Source organism: Oncorhynchus gorbuscha, linkage group LG03, assembly GCF_021184085.1.
Source record: "Oncorhynchus gorbuscha isolate QuinsamMale2020 ecotype Even-year linkage group LG03, OgorEven_v1.0, whole genome shotgun sequence".
NCBI classification, from domain to species: Eukaryota; Metazoa; Chordata; class Actinopteri; order Salmoniformes; family Salmonidae; genus Oncorhynchus; species Oncorhynchus gorbuscha.
In genome coordinates, this window is record NC_060175.1 from 23,485,854 (window position 1) to 23,510,437 (window position 24,584).

The window sequence follows — 24,584 nt, forward strand, 5'->3', positions numbered from 1 at the left end:
TTCGTGAGTGGATCGCAACTAAGCTGGACCCGTTGAATCTTTCCCCAAAGCGCCCCTCAGCGCATTGTTTCTCGGATCAGCTGTGAGTGGATCTAAAACCCCACCCAATGAGGAAGGAAAGAAGTGAAGCAAAGCAATACCGACCTCAGGAAAATACGAGGCTTCAAAGCGATTGTCATTCATTAAAAGGCGTAAAGTCAAAACACCGCCGTTTATATTGCGATTTTTAAAGACCGAAAATTAAAGACCTTTGAGCGCCGCGGCGGTGAAGACAGCCAGTCAGCTGATATTTTGCTACCAGCTCCTAGCCGCTCTCTCAAGATGATAGCCCTCTTTAACAAGCTGTTGGACTGGTTCAAGCAGCTATTTTGGAAGGAAGAGATGGAATTGACACTGGTCGGTCTGCAGTATTCGGGAAAGACAACCTTCGTGAACGTGATAGCGGTAATTTCGCTGTTTACTCGTTCTGTGTCTGTATACGCCTTCATATAACTACAGTCATTAGTGTGCACCGATTTACGACGGGAATAGACCGTGGTACAAAGTAGCGGTCCCGTGATTGAAACGCCACTCCACCCTTTAATTGCTACAGTGTCGCAGTATTATTTGTAATCAGGACCTTTTCGACCTAGGCAGAAAAAAAATATGCTATATGTGTGTGGAGTGAATAATGGTCGTATTTAATTGCGAATAGGACGGATGGTAGGCTATATTAATTGGCCTATTTGATTTATTGAGGGATGGAGACTGGCTGACTATTTCATCATATGATGTGTTCGCTAGTAGTGATGACGACATCACAAGTGACGTCCTAGTTTATGCTGTCGTGAAATACAAGCATTACAACCTTGAAATGGGGCACTGTTATTTCGTTGTAAACCAGAGTTACACAACCTAGTGCTCCACACTGCAGGCTACACTAGGTCGCACAATGCCGTAGGCTACATGACAGTTGGGCTGCTAAATACATTAGCCTCAAATACATGCTTCCTCTTTGACTGTATTCATTGTATCACCCAGAGCCCTCATTTGTTACTCCTTTATGACAACAACAGCCCTTCCACCTGCTCCATTCAGTGTGGGTCCTCATTTGACTCCTGTTGGCCTGATGAGGATTTGTGGGATTGTAGTGATATCATCTGCAGTGTGGTAGTAGGTTGATGGATGTATAATGGTTTGTCAATTCTACAACTTTATGAATGGTATGTTGAATGAAGAGGAAATGAATACCCTATCTTTATTGTTAGAATTTGTGTTAATACTGTAGACGTGTGTTTTGTTCACCCTTCTACCGGTGCTGATGAGTATTCCCTCTAAGAACACGCATAAAACCAGGCTTGTGCAGAAGAAGGTCACATGTGTATAAATTCACACCTTTACAGTCAGAGCACATAAATTCAACCTGGACATTTGTCACATGCACCGAATACAACCGGTGTAGGCCTTACAGTGAAATGCTTACTTACAAGCCCTTAAACAACAATGCAGTTTTAAGAAAAATAAGTGTTAAGTAAAAAAATATATAAGTCAAAAAAGAAATTAAAGAGCAGCAGTAAAATAACAGTAGCGAGGCTATATATAGGGGGTACCGGTACAGAGTCAATGTGTGGGGGCACCAGTTAGTTGAGGTAATTGAGGTAATATGTACATGTAGGTAGAGTTAAAGTGACTATGCATAGATAATAAACAGAGAGTAGCAGCGGTGTAAAAGAGGGGGTGGAGGGGTGGGCAATGCAAGTAGTCTGGGTAGCCATTTGATTAGGTGTTGAGGAGTCTTATGGTTTGGAGGTAGAAGCTGTTATGAAGCCTTTTGGACCTAGACTTTGTGCCCCGGTATCGTTTGCCGTACGGTAGCAGATAGAACAGTCTATGACTAGGGTGTCTGGAGTCTTTTGACAATCTTTAGAGCCTTCCTCTGACACCACCTGGTATAGAGGTCCTGGATGGCAAGAAGTTTGGCTCCAGTGATGTACTAGACCGTACGCCCTGCCCTCTGTAGTGCCTTGCGGTCGGAGGCTGAGCAGTTGCCATGCCAGGCACTGATGCAACCAGTCAGAATGCTCTCGTTAGTGCAGCTGTAGAACCTTTTGAGGACCTGAGGACCCATGTCAAATCTTTTCAGTCTCCTGAGGGGGAATAGGCTTTTTCATGCCCTCTTCACAACTGTCTTGGTGTGTTTGGACCATGGTAGTTTGGTGATGTGCACACCAAGGAACTTGAAGCTCTCAGCCTGCTCCACAACAGCCATGTCGATGAGAATGAGGTTGTGCTCGGTCCTCCTTTTCCTGTTGTCCACAATCATCTCCTTTGTCTTTATCACATTACATTTACATTGAGGTAGAGGTTGTTATCCTGGCACCACACGGCCAGGTCTCTGACCTCCTAGGCTGTCTTATCATTGTCTGTGATGAGGCCTACCTACCCTTACCACCTGGGGGCGGCCCGTCAGGGATTCCATGATCCAGTTTCAGAGGGAGCTGTTTAGTCCCAGGATCCTTAGCTGAGTGATGAGCTTTGAGGGAACTATGGTGTTGAACGCTGAGCTTTAGTCAATGAATAGAATTCTCACATAGGTGTTCCTTTTGTCCAGGTGGGAAAGGGCAGTGTGGAGTGCAATAGAAATTGCATCATCTGTGGATCTGTTGGGGCAGAATGCAAATTGGAGTGGGTCTAGGGTTTCTAGCATAATGGTGTTATTGTGAGCCATGGCTACAGTTCATACACTTCATGGCTACAGATGTTAGTGCTACGGGTCGGTAGTCATTTAGGCAGGTTGCCTTAGTGTTCTTGGCCACAGGGACTATGGTGGTCTGCTTGAAACATGTTGGTATTACAGACTCAGACAGGGACAGGTTGAAAATGTCAGTGAAGACACTTGCCAGTTGGTCAGCACATGCTGTAATTCATTTGGCCCTGCGGCCTTGTGAATGTTGTCCTGTTTAAAGGTCTTACTCACATCAGCTATGGAGAGGGTTATCACACAACCGTCTGGAACAGCTGATGCTCTCATGCATGCTTCAGTGTCGCTTGCCTCAAAGCGAGCATAAAAGTATTTTAGCTCGTCTGGTGGGCCCGTGTCACTGGGTAGCTCGCGACTGTGCTTCCCTTTGTGGTCTAAAAGTTTGCAAGCCCTGCCACATCCAACGAGTGTCGGAGCTGGTGTAGTACGATTCAATCTTAGTCCTTTGACACTTTTCCTGTTTGATGGTTCATCGGAGGGCATAACCTTAAATAAAGGTTAAATAAATACAAATAGTGTGATTTCTTATAAGTGTCCGGGTTAGAGTCCCGCTCCTTGAAAGCAGCAGCTTTACCCATTAGCTCAGTGTGGATGTTGCCTGTAATCCATGGCTTCTGGTTGGGGTATGTACGTGCGGTCAGTATGGGGACGACGTCATCAATGCACTTATTGATGAAGCCAGTGACTGATGTGGTTTATTCCTCAATGCCATCGGAAGAATCCCGGAACATGTTCCAGTCTGTGATAGCAAAACAGTCCTGTAGCTTAGCATCTGCGTCATCTGACCACTTCTTTATTTACCGAGTCACTGGTGCTTCCTACCTTTTTTAGTTTTTGCTTGTAAGCAGGAATCAGGAGGATAAAATTATGGTCAGATTTGCCAAATGGAGGCCGAGGGAGAGCTTTGTACGTGTCTCTGTGTGCGGAGTAAAGGTGTTCTAGAGTTGTTTTTGTTCTCCTCTGGTTGCACATTTAGCATGCTGGTAGAAATGAGGTGAAACTGATTTAAGTTTCCCTGCATTAAAGTCCCTGGCCACTTGGAGCGGCGCCTCTGGATGAACGTTTTCCTGTTTGCTTATGGCGGAATACAGCTCATTGAGTGCGCTCTTAGTGCCAGCATTGGTTTGTGGTTGTAAATAGACAGCTATGAAACATATAATGAAAATTCTTGGTAAAGAGTGTGGTCTACAGCTTATCATGAGATACTCTACCCCAGGTGAGAAAATCCTTGATACTTCCTTAATATAAGATTTTATGAACCAGCTGTTGTTTACAGATTTACACAGACCGCCACCCCTTGTCTTACTGGAGGCAGCTGTTCTATCTTTCCGATGCAGCGCAAACCCTGGCAGCTGTATGTTATGCATGTTGTCGTTTAGCCACGACTCGGTGAAACATAAGATATTACAGTTCTTAATGTCCCGTTGGTAGGATATACGTGATCTTAGCTCGTCTATTTTGTTATCCAATGATTGTACGTTCGCTCATAGGACTGATGGTAGAGGCAGATTACCACTCGCTGTTGGATCCTTACAAGGCACCCTGACCTACGTCCCTGATATCTCTTTCGAATGAGAGGGATTTGGGCCTTGTTGGGTGTCTCAAGTAAATCCTTCTCATCTGACTCGTTAAAGATTTATTTTTTGTCCACTACGAGGTGAGTAGTCGCTGTCCTGATATCCAGAAGCTCTTTTTGGTCATAAGAGACTGTGGCAGAAACATTATGTACAAAATAAGTTACAAAAACACACACAATAGCACAATTGGCTTATGAGCCCGTAAACTGGCAGCCATCTCCTCCGGTGCCATTCTTGCATCTACCTGCTCCAGCTGAGCCCAATCGCCCAGCCACATTCCCAGACCATGCCTCAGACTCTGCCCTTGTTCCAGCATCACCTGAGCCCAATCCTCATCCATTACCCAGCCCCTGCTCCATCCACAGCCCCAGGTCCAGCCTCATCCCATTATCTGGCCTCATCCCATTACCCAGCCTCGTCCCATTACCCAGCCCCATCACCACCCCCAGGCCCACTGTTTAGTTCATGGCTTTCAAACTTACTGTCTGGGGGCCATATCCGTCTGGTTTCACAGACCGTCCAATACCCAGGTTACTGATCCTTATGGTGTATCTGTTTAGCTGCCACAGGTGGCAGTGAGTGGGGTTGTGCTGTCTTGTTAGAGGAATGAGAATGCTGTTGGCTCTGGTCTTGGCTCCCCACTGAGTGCTAGACAGGGATTTGGGAAGACGGTGACTTAGAGACTCAGTCCTTGTTTGTCAGATCCTCCCATCTGGGCCTTTTGTGGTCTCATCCGTCTCATAACAGTCCCATTGAGCGGCAGTTAAGTGTCCTTTAAGTCTTGCTTTTATTACACAACTGAAGGCCCAGAGGCTGACTCAGCCATACACTGGGCAGTAGGCAGAGGTAGTAGGTGGCTGCAGTATGACCACTTAGTGAGAATGTGTATCTTTAAATGCGTAAACATTTTGGGATGACATGTTCAGATTAAGATGTGATGTATAGAGTAGAAATGGTGTTTGGTTCCACTTAATAGAGACGGGACCATATCAATTCTAGACATTACATTTCTATTTCCAGGTTGTTGTGAAAGCATTGAAGCAAGCTCCCACTCATGCTCAGAAATCCAAGTACAGATATGATGGCTAGGCTATAGGCTATGTGTTTCTGGTTAATTCAGATTGGATAGATGAGGTGACATACCCCCAAGTAAAGCATGTGAGACTGGGGTCCAGTGATATCAGCTATATAAATGCAATATATTATAGCTAGGTGCCTGAGTCTTTCCGGAGCATGTGACCTGACCAGGGAAAACTATAGGCACCGTTTCCAAGTTAGACTCAGGTCACATGGTCAGGAAACTCTGGACCCTTATTATATCATCATATCCAGACAATGACATCTTACTTAACAATGAGTTTCATGGGATGTTGATACCATGTTGTGAGGACAATGGCCCTACTTGACAGTGTTCTCCTGAGGATCAGAGGGATACTCTGGGATGCTCTTGGATACGCTGGGATATTAAGGTCAGATGTTCAGTGGTTATAAAGGTGATACAAAGGCCTCACTTATTTCCTCCCAAGATAATGAGGTCGCTCCATAATCTAATCAATAGGTTGGCTGTAGGCTAATGCTGTTGACCTTCTACATAGGACTTTGAGTTTATACAGTGAGGCAAAAAAGTTTTTAGTCAACCACCAATTGTGCAAGTTCTCCCATTTAAAAAGTTGAGAGAGGCCTGTAATTTTCATCATAGGTACACTTCAACTATGACAGATAAAATGAGAAAAAAAATCCAGAAAATCACATTGTAGGATTTTTTTAAATGAATTTATTTGCAAATTATGGTGGAAAATACGTTTTTGGTCACCTACAAACAAGCAAGATTTCTGGCTCTCACAGACCTGTAACTTTATCTTTAAGAGGCTCCTCTCTCCTCCACTCGTTACCTGTATTAATGGCACCTGTTTGAACTTGTTATCAGTATAAAAGACCTGTCCACAACCTCAAACAGTCACACTCCAAACTCTACTATGGCCAAGACCAAAGAGCTGTCAAAGGACACCAGAAACAAAATTGTAGACCTGCACCAGGCTGGGAAGACTGAATCTACAATAGGTAAGCAGCTTTGTTTGAAGAAATCAACTGTGGGAGCAATTATTAGGAAATGGAAGACATACAAGACCACTGATAATCTCCCTCGATCTGGGGCTCCACGCAAGATCTCACCCCGTGGGCTCAAAATGATCACAAGAACGGTGAGCAAAAATCCCAGAACCACACGGGGGGACCTAGTGAATGACTTGCAGAGAGCTGGGACCAAAGTAACAAAGCCTACCATCAGTAACACACTACGCCGCCAGGGACTCAAATCCTGCAGTGACAGACGTGTCCCCCTGCTTAAGCCAGTACATGTCCAGGCCCGTCTGAAGTTTGCTAGAGAGCATTTGGATGATCTAGAAGAAGATTGGGAGAATGTCATATGGTCAGATGAAACCAAAATATGACTTTTTGGTAAAAACTCAACTCATCGTGTTTAGAGAACAAAGAATGCTGAGTTGCATCCAAAGAACACCATACCTACTGTGAAGCATGGGGGTGGAAACATCATGCTTTGGGGCTGTTTTTGTGCAAAGGGACCAGGACGACTGATCCATGTAAAGGAAAGAATGAATGGGGCCATGTATCGTGAGATTTTGAGTGAAAACTTCCTTCCATCAGCAAGGGCATTGAAGATGAAACGTGGCTGGGTCTTTCAGCATGACAATGATCCCAAACACACCGCCCAGGCAACGAAGGAGTGGCTTCGTAAGAAGCATTTCAATGTCCTGGAGTGCCCTAGCCAGTCTCCAGATCTCAACCACATAGAAAATCTTTGGAGGGAGTTGAAAGTCTGTGTTGCCCAGCAACAGCCCCAAAACATCACTGCTCTAGAGGAGATCTGCATGGAGGAATGGGCCAAAATACCAGCAACAGTGTGTGAAAACCTTGTGAAGAATTACAGAAAAAGTTTGACCTCTGTCATTGCCAACAAAGGGTACATTTTCCACCATAATTTGCAAATAAATTCATTAAAACTCCTACAATGTGATTTTCTGGATTTTTTTTTCTCATTTTGTCTGTCATAGTTACCTATGATGACAATTACAGGCCTCTCTCATCTTTTTAAGTGGGAGAACTTGCACAATTGGTGGCTGACTAAATACTTTTTTTGCCCCACTGTATATACAGGAATGTTTGCCCTTTTGAAGAAATGGTAAAAAAAAACCAATTTCTGTTTTTTTTTTAAATCTTTCCATTCAATTTGGACTGTTATGGAAGTTTACATCAAAATAGGGATTTAGGTCAAAACCACAGTTTTGATTGATTCCATGTGAACTTTTAGCACAATATTTTAGCATTAGGAAATACACAACAGATCTAATTGTTATCACATTGAGTCCGTTGATCCCAATTGATCATCAGGGTATTTATTATTTGAAATACACAAACAGGCTACACACACTTCAGATGCACACAAGTGTATGGACTAAATCAATTTAAATTCAATCACTTTTTGACAGCACCCCTTTTGATTTGAACAAAACCTTCCATATTTGCTCATTGTAGAAGTGGTCAGAAAGTGACTTTGTAGCTTATACTCTGTTTTGCATCATCTGAGGTTTTTGTGTTGTCCCCGCCATCAGTTAAGACACAACATGCTATTAAATACAGGGCGGGTGACATGTGTCACGGCTGATACATGTACTAAAATGGGAATCAAATAGAAATGTAAATATTTTAAAATCGTACCACAAAGATGATTGGAGGTCCACACAAGAGAATGTTGACTTGAATGGGAATATCTGTTTTGAATTATATTGTCAGTCCTCCATAGGAAACCTATTGAAATCATATAAATAATAGAATAGAGATGATCATTTAAGTTGACATTCGACATTGGGTGGATTGGCCACCATCTTCTGTGGTAGTAATTAGAAATTAAAATGTACATTTACATTTCAATGGTGTACCAGCTAAATTGCAGTGGTCTGAGGGGATAGGTCCATTCTATGAATTCTATTTCTATGACTGAAGTGACACCAACCCTGTATTAAAGAGCAGGTGGGCACAACACAAACCTCAGATGAAGTACGGTCGTAACTACAACATATGCAAATTGACGTTAAAGGTCAAATGGAATTCTTATATATATATTTTTTTACAAAAAAATGAATACATTCTCAGGTAGTTTCACAACCCTGTTTTTGTAAGCTTTTAAATGATATCAAACTCAATGTATCTTTTCCAGTAATGAAGACATGGATGTCTCATGGCATGGTGGGGTTTTGCCAATGGGGCCAACTTTGAGCCATTCTCCTGAATGTTTTGGCATTCAGGTTCCAAAAGTAACTTTCTGACCTCTTCTTCCATGAGGTAACATTTAAATCTAATGGGATGTTGTCAAAAAGTGATTGAATTGAAATGGATTTACCGTATGAACCCCCTCTTGGCTTTACAGTTCTTTGGTATTAAAGTGTCGGTATGTCTGGCTGAAATATAGTTTCTGGTTACATTGCTCCACCAGTGCTTTAGCCTTGTCTGAAACACCTCCAAATAAAATCCAATTGTATTGGTCACATAGACATATTTAGCAGATGTTATTGCAGATGTAGTGAAATGCTTGTGTTCCGAGCTCCAACAGTGCAGTATTATCTAACAATTCACAACAATACACACATCTAAAAGTAAAATAAAGGAATTAAGAAATATATAAATATATACGATCAGGACAACGTCTTCAGGTCAACACATCGGCTTGGGAGGAAGAAAATTGAGCTAGGAGCAGGCCCTATATTGAGGAAGTGTCATATTTATGTCAAGTGGAGATATGGCCTTGTGCTGTATAGGGTAGCAGTGTCCTACTTGTGCTTAGTATACTGCTTTAACCTTGCCTCAAGAGAACTGACTTAGAAAATGAAGTGCATCAGGTGATGGTGTGGAATAACCTGTTTTGTAATTTTAGCCCAAGGACAACAGCAACGGAGGCGTTTTTGACTTGTTAATTTAATAGGAAGCAGGGGAAATGGCTGCACATGATGCTCTCAACTTGAAAGGATTGTTCATCACAGACAGTAGAGTAGCAGGATTTTGACAGTACAAGACGAAGGCTTTCTTCTCAAGTTAACCTACAAGTGCCTCAAATGGAGTCTTACAGGAAGGTTTATATTGTAAACTAATTTATAATTGGAGATTAAACGGACATTACCACTGCATATATTTGAACATTTCCATATTTTCCTCATCAGATCAACTAAATACATTGTTTTCCTAAAAGGTTACTGTTAGTACTGCTGTCTAGACTGACCTCTAGTGTCAGCGCTCTGCAGATTAATGACTAGTCAGAAATGTCAGCTCAAAGGGAGACGTTTCCCCTAGATACAGATCTAGGTTCAGCTTCCGCTCCCCCAATTCTAACCTTAACCATTAGTAGGGATTGGGGAAAATGCTAAACTGACCGAAGACCAGTGTCTAGGTACAACTTCACCCTGCACCAAAAGTCAACTTTTGAAAGCCCCAACAACACTGTGATCTAAGCAGACACAGTGACACCTAGCATGAGACATCAACCAGGACTTTGACACATGGAACCTGTAGGCTATTTCAGTGAGTTTTTGTCAGCTTACTCTGAAACAACTCTCTCTCTTCTGTTTAAAGAAAAACCTCTTGAATATGTTATTGGTATTACTACCTCATTTGACAATGTTAGCTTCTCTTTATTATAGTCTAGAAAGTTAGGACTATTACAGTGTATATATATCAAAGGTAGCTAGATGACTCATTGATCCTGCTTCATGAAAGGTGCTACCACCTTGCTTTCAGAGTGACACACAATGTACATATCCACACACATCCACACATGTACATATATTAAGGCCTGAGTTTGTACAGTACAGGAACCCTATTTCTGTGTCTTTACACACCTCTCTGCATGTATCTTATGCTGTAGTCTGGTGAGTGTGGTGAAGGTGCTGCTGGTTGTCGGGATCAGGTGACTTGTGGTCATGTGTCAAACTTCCACATAATTAGTGACTCATTGTTATGATTAATGTGTTTGTTACTCTGCTGAACAGTCTATCTACCCCCCTTCTCCTTCCTTCCCTCCCTCCCTCCCTCCAGTCAGGACAGTTCAGTGAGGACATGATTCCTACAGTGGGCTTCAACATGAGGAAGATCACCAAGGGCAACGTCACCATTAAGGTCAGAGCATCAGACTTGATAATGAGCTGCACTTACCTTTGGTACTAATGCTGATAGTATTACTGATCGTTTGTGTTTGTACGACTACCTTTTTGAGACTGAAGTGGTGTTTGTGTGTGTTCTGTTGTTCTCCAGTTGTGGGATATTGGGGGTCAGCCTCGATTCCGGAGCATGTGGGAAAGATACTGCCGAGGTGTCAGTGTCATTGTGTAAGTACACACACTAGGGCTGGGAATTGCCAGGGACCTCACGACACAATATTATCACGATACTTAGGTGCCGATAAGATATGTATTGCAATTCTCACGATTCTATATGTATTGTGATCCGATACTGTAATTTTGTTGCGATTCGATGTTCCAAACATATTGTTCACCATGTGCCTCTCTCGCTCTCTCTCTCAGTTACATGGTAGATGCTGCAGACCCAGAGAAGATTGAGGCCTCGAAGAACGAACTACACAACCTCCTAGACAAACCCCAGCTACAGGGGATCCCAGTGAGTATGGAAGTGGTCGATATGAGTGAAGGTATTATGAAGGTATTGGGCATCAGAAGCTCACCCTGAGCAGACTCATAGTGGCATCTGTCACATACCTAACAACACCCCCTCTCTCTGTAGCCCAGACATGAATAATGAATGTGTGTCTGAGTGATGTGGGCCTGATTTATCGAACCAAAGGGAGGGATAGATGGAGAGGGAGGAAGAGACAGACAGACAGAAAGGGAAGGGAGGGGAAGTTTGATGGTAAGTGAGATGTAAGTCGAGGGGGAGTAAGGAGGGAGAGAAATAGAGGTTTAAGAGAGACAGGGGAGAGAGGAATGGAGGGAGAGCGAAACAGTGGGCGGTGCTTGAGCATTACAGATGCTTCTAGTTTTACTAGCATCTCCAAGGCTAGTGCTGTAGCATTGCAAGAGAGATGGATGGATGGATGGAGGGAGGGAGGGATGGACAGACAGACAGACAGAGGGAGGGGAGTGTGTGTCTGTCTGGGTCCAGATGTGTATTAACTGGGGGGGAGACCATTAGCAGGCCAGGGCAGTGCAGTGAGATCCATACAGGATGATCCTCAGAGTAACGTTAGGGGAGAGAAGGTTTCCTCCTTCCATCTCTTAACACATCATTGCTCTCATTGAGATGATGATAGGGGCCTAAAAGACAGGGAGTGGATGGCAGGAGTAGCATTAACACACTGTCACCCTAACTACAGATGCTACAGCTGACCAGTGTGAAAACATGTTTATTTAAAGCAGTGGAGTGTGGCTGTCAACCATTTTTAAATGAGGGAGAAGATGAATAACAGTTTGTCTGGCTAGCTAGCTACTCCCCCACTCACAACAATTCTCACAAAATGCCTTTTTATTTCTCCACTCTAGCAGATATTGGCTTTCAACAGTAATGATCAGCTCTAGTTAGTGTGTTATAAAGCCTGTGGAATGTAAAGTTGAAATGGAATGGGTTTGCAGGAGAAAAGCCTAAAGGCAGGTGCATTGGTAAAGACAACACTCATGTGGTTTCCCTTGGACTCTCTCAGGTACTGGTTTTAGGGAACAAAAGAGATGTTCCAGGTGCCTTGGATGAGAAGGAGCTGATTGAGAGGATGTGAGTATCGGAGCTGTGACGTTTCCTTTTGTAAATGAAGCTTACTATGTGTGTGAAGTTTTCTTCTCTCTAACACTATCCTCTCTGCCTAACCTAGGAACCTGTCAGCCATCCAGGACAGAGAGATCTGCTGTTACTCTATCTCCTGCAAGGAAAAAGACAACATTGGTGAGAAAACAAATGGTTGATTCAAAACTACCTAATTACCCGATAAGGACTTTTTGATTCTTTGGAGTATTTGAAACAAATTGACTTTCTATCCTCTGGCAGACATCACACTACAGTGGCTGATCCAGCATTCCAGAACCAGGAAGACAACAACATGAGGGCTCAACTCACTGGACAACCCCTCTCCCCTTCCTCTACCCTAAGACCAACCGTACGCCTCCTCTTCTCTTCCCTTCTCTTATCACCCTGGTTCCATTTCTAGCCCCTTCCTTTATCTCGTACACCTTTGGGTGTTAACAGATCTGACAGGATTGGATAAGTGTGAGAAATATGTCAGAATATGGACCCAGCGTCACAATGCTTTATACAAATCAAATGTATACATATCTAATCTTCTCGGATCTGTGAACATGGAATAGATAGAGACTAGGAGAAGGGGCTGTCCTCATCCTCAGCTCTCCTTTCTTCTTACCCATCTGAGATCCCTAGATTTTACTCTTTAAAAACAGCCCTTCTTCCTCTCTCTACCTGATTCCATTCTTGTAAAGAGTGTGTGAAAAATTATGATTTGCACTGTTTAAATGGTTTTGTTTTCTACCTATATGCATTTTTTACACCATGTACTTCAGACTGAACAAAGTGGACTCTTGACAGTCAGCCACCGAGCAACTTTTGTTTTCGTTGACTGTTATAGATTTGTTTCTTTAAAAAAAAATATATGTACTATACTTGTACAGTGTGGATCTGATTTTGATGAGGTTCTGGTCAAGGAGGTAATCTATTTTCTCTTGCTTAAATTAATCATGTGTTGTTCAAAGTGCAAACTACTCACACACACACTCACTCACTCATTCTGCCTACTAACCTGCATCTTCACAGCTGTTCCCATAGCAACATGGTGGCCATTTTGTCTTTTTACTGGATCAGGTGACGAGCTCTGACCAATGATTTGATATTTTATTGAACACAATTATTTCTAATTTCTTTTGCATGTTACCTGACTGAAAGGAAATGCATTCCTCTTCAATAGGAAGGATGTATACATTTAATACAGAGGTCAGCTCACAAGTTTACAAGATATCAAAGAGAATTGTTCCATACTGATGCAACAGAACTCAATAATGTTTTATACATGTTCGATATCCTTGACAATAAGTAAAACAATTTGATGGTCATCTTATCCAAACAAACATATTATTCACCTTGATGCTGCTCTATTTGAACATATTTTCTCATATCACAGTCAGTCCTGTTTTGCGTTTGGAATTGAAACAATGTAATATACGATTGATATCGTGTTATTTGGGGTAGTTTTAGACCCTGATTTGAGTTGTACATATTCTTATCATCAATATCAGTTTAAACTATAATTGAAACCATTTACTTGAACCTTCCTTTAGAGGCCTACATGACCCTGTCAAACAGTCATGTTTGCTTATGGCAACTGATGGATTTGGAGAGGTTTGATGGAGGGGTCAAGTAAAGTGTAACAATTGCAACCTTGAAAGATTTTCTCCGAGAATTTAGCTAGCTATTCCTAATGTTATTTAACAATATTTGAAGATGGCAACTGCAGCTAATTGGCTATTTTTATGTCACCTGACATTAGCATGCATTGACATTCACAAGCTTTTCTGTCTGACATGTATGTTACTAACAAACACATGTCCATGAATGTTAATGAATGCTATGTGCCATCTCATATAACCATGTTTAATATTCATGAGGACATATTTATGAACTATTTTAGTCTTAGTGTTTCTTTGTTTTTATGTTTTGAACATGAAACCATGAAACAAGATTCAATACTAAAATCATGTTCTAAACATACCTCACGGGGCACAGAAATGAATTAAAGCACACAATAACCAACTTGTTTTTTTTTGTTTTCAGCAGGTTTTGTCTGATAATTCACTCTAAATATGAATCAAGCCGTTGGCTCCTCTACAGTTTCTCCTTGTTGGATTTGGAGTTTTCAGCTCAGCCTTTAATGTAGTGTCATGCAGTTAGGGTGTAGGGTGCTTCCCAGTAGTCTACCGTGGCTTCCTCTTCTTTGAATCCTTTCCTCCTTTCCTTCATCCGCACAGACATGACAGAACTACTAGACTTGTGAAAAAAAAGCATCCATCTACCATATCGCTTTCACACATGCTGCCTTTTCATATCAGTGCAGATGAAGGAAAGGAGATGAGTAGACGAAGCCCCTTCAGAATATTGAGATGCAACCTCCTAGTCCCATCATTAATTAAAACACCACTCCATTGACTTATTGCCAGTTTAAGGTTGCTATTTGTTATTTTAAGTTGAATGTTTGTACCTGACATAATGTACAATGAGTGAATTGGCTTGAAGCCCTCAAAGTAAAAAACGGTCTTGTCTCTAAAATAAAGTGAAAGGTGTCATTTGTTCCACAATGCACCTGCCATGCTACCCTGCCGCTACGGTAACAGACAGTGATGTGTTATTGGTTGACAGTGAAGGACCAGCTTGGTCTTATTCCTCTGCCTAAAAACAGGAGTTTCTTGCCTAATACTGAACAGGCCTGGGCCCAGTTTCCCAATAGTGATGGAATTTAGGCTTACAAGTGTTTTAATGATGCATCTTTCTTACAACAGCTAAACACTTCGCTGAGAGAATGGTTGGGAATGTCCACCAGAGCTGTTGACAGAAAATGTATTGTTAATTTCTCTACCATAAGCTACCTACAATGTCATTTTAGAGAATTTTGCAGTACGTCCAACTGGCCTCACAACAGTAAACCACGTGTAACCCCATTCAGGACTTTTTGGGTGCTTGTTGTCCTCACCAGGGTCTTGACCTGACTGCAGTTCAGCATCCCCTTCGATGGCCACTGGCACGCTGGAGAAGGGTGCTCTTCACAGATGAATCCCGGTTTCAAGCGTACTGAGCAGATGGCAGACAGTGTGTATGGCGTCATGTGGGCGAGCGGTTTGCTGATGTCAATGTTGTGAACAGAATGCCCCATGGAGAGGTTATGTTATGGGCAGGCATAATCTACGGACAATGAACACAATTGCATTTTATCGATGGCAATTTGAATGCACAGAGATACCATGACAAGATCCTGAGGCCCATTGTTGTGCCGTTCATCCGCCGCCATCACCTCATGTTTCAGCATGATAATCCACAGCTCCATGTCGCAATGATCTGTACACAATTCCTGGAAGCTGAAAATGTCCCAGTTCTTCCTTGGCCTGATGAATTCATTGCAATTTTATATGTCGCTTGTTTCTGTCAATTGAAAAGCCTTGGCAACTTTGTATTTTTAGTTACCGTTGTTCTGAATTTTCAGCAGTCACAGAGAAATGGATCAACCATCTGATTCTATGTTTAGCATAGATCTTCTGTATATAAAGTGACGTGGGAGGGCACTTAGCTCATCGGGGGCAGTATTTTCACGTCCGGATGAAAAGCGTGCCCAAAGTAAACTGCCTGTTACTCAGGCCCAGAAGCTAGGATATGCATATAAGGTAGATTTGGATAGAAAACACTCGAAAGTTTCTAAAACCGTTAAAATAATGTCTGAGTATAACAGAACTGATTTGGCAGACCCCGAGGACAAACCATCCAGGCGGAAGAAAAATTGAGGTCATAGTATTTCCCATGAGATTTCTATTGAAAGCCCTATTTAATAGGAACCTGATTGCAGTTCCTATGGCTTCCACTAGATGTCAACAATCTTTAAAAATTGGTTGATATTTTTCTTTTGAGAAATGAAGAAGTATGGCTGTTCTTTGTAAGTGTCACTCCAGATGGATTCTACTGTTTGGTGCTTGTGAACTGGAACGCCCTTCACATTGTTTTTTTGTATTGGAAACAGTTTATCCCGTCTTAAATTTGATCAATTATTTACGTTTTAGGATACCTTATGTTGGATTAGGAATGTTGTTTGAAATGTTTGGACCAAGTTTACAGGTAGCTTATGAGATACTTTGTAGTCGTTGGGCGAGTTGGAACCGGTGTATTTCTGAGTCAAAAGCGCCAAAAAAAATGACATTTTGGGGATATAAAGAAGGACATTATCGAACAAAAGGACCATTTGTGATGTTTCTGGGACATTTTGGAGTGCCAACAGAAGATCTTCAAAGGTAAGGCATTTATTATATCGTTTTGTGTCGCCACCTGATTTTCATGTGTTTGTATGCGGGGCGCTGTCCTCAGATAATCGGCTGCTTTCGCCGTAAAGCCTTTTTGAAATCTGAAATCTGACACTGCGGCTGGATTAACAAGAAGTGAAGCTTTACTTTGATGTATTACACTTACATTTTCGGTAATCTTGAATATTAATATTTCTGCAGTTTGAATTTGGCGCTCTGCAATTTCGCTGGATGTTGTCAAATTGATCCCGCTAAAGGGATTGGCACGCGAAGGGATCACTAACAGGTTAAACCAAAACAACCTGAATATCAGGCCTGATGAATATGATAATTATTTGAATGCAAACATACAACCACTTTTCTTACAGCAGCTCCCTGGAACCACATCAATATGTTGTGATAGCTGTGATAGCTGGTAGCTCATCATTATGACATTATTACAAAGGCATTGTGATAAAGTGTATGTCATTTTTAGTAGGAAAGATGATGGGTTGTCTGTGTCTGTCTTATGTGAGTGAACTTGTGATTGTCATCCAGAACGCCGCAGCCCGTCTGGTGTTCAACCTTCCCAAGTTCTCTCACGTCACCCCGCTCCTCCGCTCTCTCCACTGGCTTCCAGTTGAAGCTCGCATCCGCTACAAGACCATGGTGCTTGCCTACGGAGCTGTGAGGGGAACGGCACCTCAGTACCTCCAGGCTCTGATCAGGCCCTACACCCAAACAAGGGCACTGCGTTCATCCACCTCTGGCCTGCTCGCCTCCCTACCACTGAGGAAGTACAGTTCCCGCTCAGCCCAGCCAAAACTGTTCGCTGCTCTGGCCCCCCAATGGTGGAACAAACTCCCTCACGACGCCAGGACAGCGGAGTCAATCACCACCTTCCGGAGACACCTGAAACCCCACCTCTTTAAGGAATACCTAGGATAGGATAAAGTAATCCTTCTCACCCCCCAACCCCCCCCTTAAAATATTTAGATGCACTATTGTAAAGTGTCTGTTCCACTGGATGTCATAAGGTGAATGCACCAATTTGTAAGTCGCTCTGGATAAGAGCGTCTGCTAAATGACTTAAATGTAAATGTACATTTTTGATGAGTGGATGGGTTATCTTCAGTACATCTGAAATACTGCTGCCATTGAGAAGCTTAAAACTGTTTGTTTCCTCTCTCTCTTTCCTAATGCATAATATACATAATATAAATGAAACCAAACAGACCAATTCCCAAATAAAAGACCAATAAGGCTACATTAACACATTGAATATATCATCTCATATTGTTACATAAACTCAGCAAAAAAATAAATGTCTTCTCACTATCAACTGCGTTTATTTTCAGCAAACTTAACGTGCAAATATTTGTATGAACATAAGATTCAACAACTGAGACATAAACTGAACAAGTTCCACAGACATGTAACTAACATAAATTGAATAATATGTCCCTGAACAAAGGGGGGGGGCTCAAAATAAAAAGTAACAGTCAGTATCTGGTGTGGCCACCAGCTGCATTAAGTACTGCAGTGCATCTCCTCCTCATGGACTGCACCAGATTTGCCAGTTCTTTCTGTGAGATGTTACCCCACTCTTCCACCAAAGCACCTGCAAGTTTCCAGACATTTCTGAGGGGAATGGCCCTAGCCCTCACCCTCCGATCCAACAGGTCCCAGACGTGCTCAATGGGATTGAGATCTGGGCTCTTCACTGGCCATGGCAGAACACTGACATTCCTGGCAGGAAATCAAGCACCGGACGAGCATCTATGGCTGGTGGCATTGTCATGCTGGAGGATGAGCCTGCAGGAAGGGTACCACATGAGGGAGGAGGATGTCTTCCCTGTAACGCACAGCATTGAGATTGTCTGCAATGACAACAAGCTCAGTCCGATGATGCGGTGACACACCGCCCCAGACCATGACGGACCCTCCACCTCCAAATCGATCCCGCTCCAGAGTACAGGCCTAAGCGTAACACTCATTCCTTCGCCAAAAACGCGAATCCAACATCACTCACAGTGAGACAAAACCGCGACTCGACAGTGAAGAGTACTTTTAGCCAGTCCTGTCTGGTCTAACGGCAGTAGGTTTGTGCCCATAGGCGACGTTGTTGCCGGTGATGTCTGCGGAGTATCTGACTTAAAACAGGCCTACAGGCCCTCAGTCCTGCCTCTCTCAGCCTATTGCGGACAGTCTGAACACTGATTGAGGGATTGTGCATTCCTGGCATATCTCAATCAGTTGTTGTTGCCATGCTGTACCTGTCCCGTAGGTGTGATGTTCAGATGTACCGATCCTGTGCATGTGTTGTAACACGTGGTCTGCTACTGCGAGGACAATCAGCTGTCCGCCCTGTCTCCCTGTAGCGCTGTCTTAGGCATCTCACAGTATGGACATTGCAATTTATTGCCCTGGCCACATCTGCAGTCCTCACGCCTCCTTGCAGCATGCCTAAGGCACGTTCACACAGATGAGCAGGGACCCTGGGCATCTTTCCTTTGATGTTTTGCAGAGTCAGTAGAAAGGCCTCTTTAGTGTCCTAAGTTTTCATAACTGACCTTAATTGCCTACCGTCTGTAAGCTGTTAGTGTCTTAACGACCGTTCCACAGGTGCATGTTCATTAATTGTTAATGAAACAGTGTTTAAACCCTTTACAATGAGGATATGTGAAGTTATTTGGATTTTTAAGAATGATCTTTGAAAGACAGGGTCCTGAAAAAGGGTCGTTTCTTTTTATACTGAGTTTATAAAAAATATTTCCATCATGGTTCATGAATGTCTCTGCAACATCAGTAAACTACAATAAATCTTGTGAACCATGGTAAACCAATCTTTACTCCATGCTCCCAGCATAAAGAGGAGATGGTGACCAAGCCATGAGGTCAAAGGAATTGTCCTTAGAGCTCCGAGACAGGATTGCGTCGATGCACAGATCTGGGGAAGGGTACCAAAAATCATGTAGCATTGACGGTCCCCAAGAACACAGTGGCCTTCATCATTCTTAAATGTAAGCTCGGTCAAACTGAGCAATAAGGGGAGAAGGGCCTGGGTCAGGGAGGTTATCAGGAACCTGATTGTCACTCTGACAGAGCTCCAGAGTTCCTCTGTGGAGATGGACCACCATCTCTGCAGCACTCCACCAATCAGGCCTTTATGGTAGAGTGGCCAGACGGAAGCCACTCCTCAGTAAAAGGCACATGACATCCCACTTTGAGTTTGCCAAAAGGCACCTAAAGGACTCTCAGACCATGAGAAACAAGATTCTCTGGTCTGATGAAAACAAGATTGAACTCTTTGGCCTGAAATTTTTAAATGTTTACCTTTATTTAACTAGGCAAATTCTTATTTTCAATGCCGGCCTAGGAACAGTGGGTTAACTGCCTGTTCAGGGGCAGAATGACAGATTTGTACCTTGTCAGCTCGGGGGTTTGAACTTGCAACCTTTTGGTTACTAGTCCAAATCTGGAGGAAACCTGGCACCATCCCTACAGTGAAGCAAGCTGGTGGCATCATCATCCTATGGGGATTTTTTTTCATCGGCAGGGACTGGGAGACTAGTCAAGATCGAGGGAAAGATGAACGGAGCAAAGTACAGACATCCTTGATGAAAACCGAAGGTTCACCTTCCAACAGGAATATGACCCTAAGCACACAGCCAAGACAACGCAGGAGTTGCTTCGGGATAAGTCTCTGAATGTCCTTGAGTGGCCCAGCCAGAGCCCGGACTTGAACCCGATCAAACATCTCTGGAGTCCTGAAAATAGCTGGGCCGCGAAACTCCCCATCCAACCTGACAGAGCTTGAGAGGATCTGCAGAGAAGAATAGGAGAAGCTCCAATATTGGGCCAATATTGTAGTGTCATACCCAAGAAGACCCAAGACTGTAATTGCTGCCAAAGGTGCTTCAACAAAGTAAAGGGTCTGAATACTTATGTAATTGTGATATTTCCGTTTTTTATTTGTAATACATTTGCTTTGCTTTGTTTTTGCTTTGTCCTTATAGGGTAGTGTGTGTAGATTGATGAGGGGGAAAATGATTTAATCAATTATAGAATAAGGCTTTAACGTAACAAAATTTAGAAGATGTCAAGGGGTCTGAATACTTTCCCGAATGCACTGTATATTCCACAATTTGACGACATGAGGACACGAGTGACTTTACCTAAATATCTGTCTGTCTGTCTGTCTGTCTGTCTGTCTGTCTGTCTGTCTGTCTGTCTGTCTGTCTGTCTGTCTGTCTGTCTGTCTGTCTGTCTGTCTGTCTGTCTGTCTGTCTGTCTGTCTGTCTGTCTGTCTGTCTGTCTGTCTGTCTGTCTGTCTGTCTGTCTGTCTGTCTGTCTGTCTGTCTGTCTGTCTGTCTGTCTGTCTGTCTGTCTGTCTGTCTGTCTGTCTGTCTGTCTGTCTGTCTGTCTGTCTGTCTGTCTGTCTGTCTGTCTGTCTGTCTGTCTGTCTGTCTGTCTGTCTGTCTGTCTGTCTGTCTGTCTGTCTGTCTGTCTGTCTGTCTGTCTGTCTGTCTGTCTGTCTGTCTGTCTGTCTGTCTGTCTGTCTGTCTGTCTGTCTGTCTGTCTGTCTGTCTGTCTGTCTGTCTGTCTGTCTGTCTGTCTGTCTGTCTGTCTGTCTGTCTGTCTGTCTGTCTGTCTGTCTGTCTGTCTGTCTGTCTGTCTGTCTGTCTGTCTGTCTGTCTGTCTGTCTGTCTGTCTGTCTGTCTGTCTGTCTGTCTGTCTGTCTGTCTGTCTGTCTGTCTGTCTGTCTGTCTGTCTGTCTGTCTGTCTGTCTGTCTGTCTGTCTGTCTGTCTGTCTGTCTGTCTGTCTGTCTGTCTGTCTGTCTGTCTGTCTGTCTGTCTGTCTGTCTGTCTGTCTGTCTGTCTGTCTGTCTGTCTGTCTGTCTTTCTTTCTTTCTTTCTTTCTTTCTTTCTTTCTTTCTTTCTTTCTTTCTTTCTTTCTTTCTTTCTTTCTTTCTTTCTTTCTTTCTTTCTTTCTTTCTTTCTTTCTTTCTTTCTTTCTTTCTTTCTTTCTTTCTTTCTTTCTTTCTTTCTTTCTTTCTTTCTTTCTTTCTTTCTTTCTTTCTTTCTTTCTTTCTTTCTTTCTTTCTTTCTTTCTTTCTTTCTTTCTTTCTTTCTTTCTTTCTTTCTTTCTTTCTTTCTTTCTTTCTTTCTTTCTTTCTTTCTTTCTTTCTTTCTTTCTTTCTTTCTTTCTTTCTTTCTTTCTTTCTTTCTTTCTTTCTTTCTTTCTTTCTTTCTTTCTTTCTTTCTTTCTTTCTTTCTTTCTTTCTTTCTTTCTTTCTTTCTTTCTTTCTTTCTTTCTTTCTTTCTTTCTTTCTTTCTTTCTTTCTTTCTTTCTTTCTTTCTTTCTTTCTTTCTTTCTTTCTTTCTTTCTTTCTTTCTTTCTTTCTTTCTTTCTTTCTTTCTTTCTTTCTTTCTTTCTTTCTTTCTTTCTTTCTTTCTTTCTTTCTTTCTTTCTTTCTTTCTTTCTTTCTTTCTTTCTTTCTTTCTTTCTTTCTTTCTTTCTTTCTTTCTTTCTTTCTTTCTTTCTTTCTTTCTTTCTTTCTTTCTTTCTTTCTTTCTTTCTTTCTTTCTTTCTTTCTTTCTTTCTTTCTTTCTTTCTTTCTTTCTTTCTTTCTTTCTTTCTTTCTTTCTTTCTTTCTTTCTTTCTTTCTTTCTTTCTTTCTTTCTAGCTAGCTAGCTAGCTATTTGGGATATGTTCCGCATTGCGTCCAACAACAACATTGACGAATACGCTGATTCGGGGAGCGAGTTCATTAGAAAGTGCATTGACAATGTTATACCCACAGCAACGATTAAAACATTCCCAAACCAGAAACCATGGATTTATGGCATCAATCGCGCGAAACTGAAAGGACAAGAGGAATATCTATGTGAGAATGCTGTTCATCGACTACAGCTCAGCATTTAACACCATAGTACCCTCCAAACTCGTCATCAAGCTCGAGATCCTGGGTGTCGACCCCGCCCTGTGCAACTGGGTACTGGACTGGTGCACTTCACAAAATAGATTGCATCATGAAGCAGGACAATTATGTGTAGATATTGAAGCAACATCTCAAGACATCAGTCAGGAAGTTAAAGCTTGGTTGCAAATGGGTCTTCCAAGTGGACAATGATCCCAAGCATACTTCCAAAGTTGTAGCAAAATGGCTTAAGGACAACAAAGTCAAGGTATTGGAGATGCCACCACAAAGCCCTGACCTCAATCCTATAGAAAATTTGTGGGAAGAACTGAAAAAGTGTGTGCGAGCAAGGAGGCCTACAAACCTGATTCAGTTACACCAGCTCTATCAGGAGGAATGAGCCAAAATTCACCCAACTTATTGTGGAGAGCTTGTGAAAGGCTACCTGAAACGTTTGACCCAAGTTAAACAATTTAAAGGCAATGCTACCAAATACTAATTGAGTGTATGTAAACTTGTGACCCACTGGGAATGTGATGAAAGAAATACAAGCTGAAATAAATAATTCTCTCTACTATTATTCTGACATTTCACATTCTTAAAATAAAGTGGTGATCCTAACTGACCTAAGAAAGGGAATGTTTACTAGGATTAAATGTCAGGAATTGTGAAAAACTGAGTTTAAATGTATTTGGCTAAGGTGTATGTAAACTTCCGACTTCAACTGCATGTCATGAGCACAGCCAAGCTGAACGCAGTTGGCCACAGATGGGTTGGAGAACACTCTGAATTCCGCTGCGACAGACCAGGCAAAGTCAATGTTGACGCAGACACCCTCTCTCGTCCCCTGGATATCATCAAGTACATGGCTGAATGCAACGAAGAGCTGCCAGGTGAAATGGTCCGTGCAACATGGGAAGGGAGTCAAGCAGCAAAAAGAAAATATGTGGCTTGGATTGCAGCCCTCGACATCTCTGAAGGCATCTCAAGAAAACACCACACCAGCGAACCCCTGTCAACCATCAACCACAACGAGCTAGAAAGGGCCCAGCCATCGGAGAGCTCATGAGGTTGAAAGAGACAAGCAGAACCCTGAGCAGCGATGCAAGATGAGGAGTGAGTGGCTATACCAGGAAATTGTTGATTGAGTGGGGAAAGCTGTGCATCGACGATGAAATCCTGTTCCAGAAGGACAACCAAAGAAGGCAGCTTTCCTGAAGCACCTCCACAATGACATGAGTCATGTAGGTACAGAGAGAGTCCTCAGCCTGGCAAGGGAAGTGTTCTACTGGCCATTCATGAAGAGGGATATAGAAGAGCATGCTACTTGGAGGTGTCCCTGTAATCAAACAGAAGCAGCCAGTCACACATATAAGAGCAGCTATGGGCAGTATCACATCAAGTTCCCCCCTGGAGCTGGTGTCTATTGACTACATGCACTTGGTACCCAGCAGAGGTGGTTTCAAAAACATCCTGGTGGTTCTAGACCACTTCACAAGGTTCGCCCAGGCTTTTCCGGCAAACAACAAGTCCGGAAGAACAGCGGCTGAAAGAATCTTCACCGACATCATACTAGAGGTCTTCATGGATCCACATCTACATGAATAACTGAGACCTGATGCGGGAACCGAGCAGTTCCGGATCCAGAATTTTAAATAATGTCACCGGTCTGTGTTGGATCTGATATGATTGTCATGGACCTTGGGAATGTGTAATCTTAACTGACTTGTCCGGAAGGATCCATACAGATCGGGACACGACTGCTGCGGTAGAGAGAGAGAGAAATTGTATAGCTTGTTGTTGGGAAATCATAAGTCATGTGGGGCAAAAGTTAGGAGATATCTGATCAATGGAGGAAGATGGAATTAAAATGATGGAATAAAAATGTAAAGGAGAAAGATAGGCTACAACGACCAAGAGCCAACAGCTAGGTTGTTACTTTATAGTCTGAATGGAGTTGTTGTTGTTGTTTGTAACCATGTAGCCTTAATTAGCCTAACTACTTAGCTAGCTAGCTTCATTAACTCTCGGTTTGATGCAGTCAAAACAGGTACTATGTACGTAGTCATATTGGATGATAAATAACCTAGCTATGGCGGCTATTAGTCCAGTATAGCGTGAGTCAGCTTGGTTGGTTGCTGTCTCTTCCTCTCTTTTCGTGTCACTCGCTCACACTCACAGTAGGTTACACACAGCACGGTCCCTGCTAGAGCGTCACCTCTTTACCTCCTCTTCCTCACGCTTTATCAGCTCCGGTTAGTAAAGTAGCTTAAAAATGGACTTTTCTGTTGCT

At 42.7% G+C, this 24,584-nt stretch overlaps 1 protein-coding gene across 1 annotated transcript; it reads left to right on the forward strand.

Moving 5' to 3' along the window:
• Nucleotides 1–6: 6 nt before the first annotated feature.
• Nucleotides 7–14,717, forward strand: LOC124028906 (ADP-ribosylation factor-like protein 8A). Its single transcript, XM_046340816.1, has 7 exons — nucleotides 7–444; nucleotides 10,420–10,500; nucleotides 10,636–10,709; nucleotides 10,905–10,998; nucleotides 12,035–12,102; nucleotides 12,200–12,270; nucleotides 12,373–14,717. The coding sequence occupies exons 1-7, from the start codon at nucleotides 322–324 to the stop codon at nucleotides 12,426–12,428; spliced, it is 567 nt and encodes a 188-aa protein (XP_046196772.1). The 5' UTR covers nucleotides 7–321; the 3' UTR covers nucleotides 12,429–14,717.
• The last annotated feature ends 9,867 nt before the right edge of the window (nucleotides 14,718–24,584 follow it).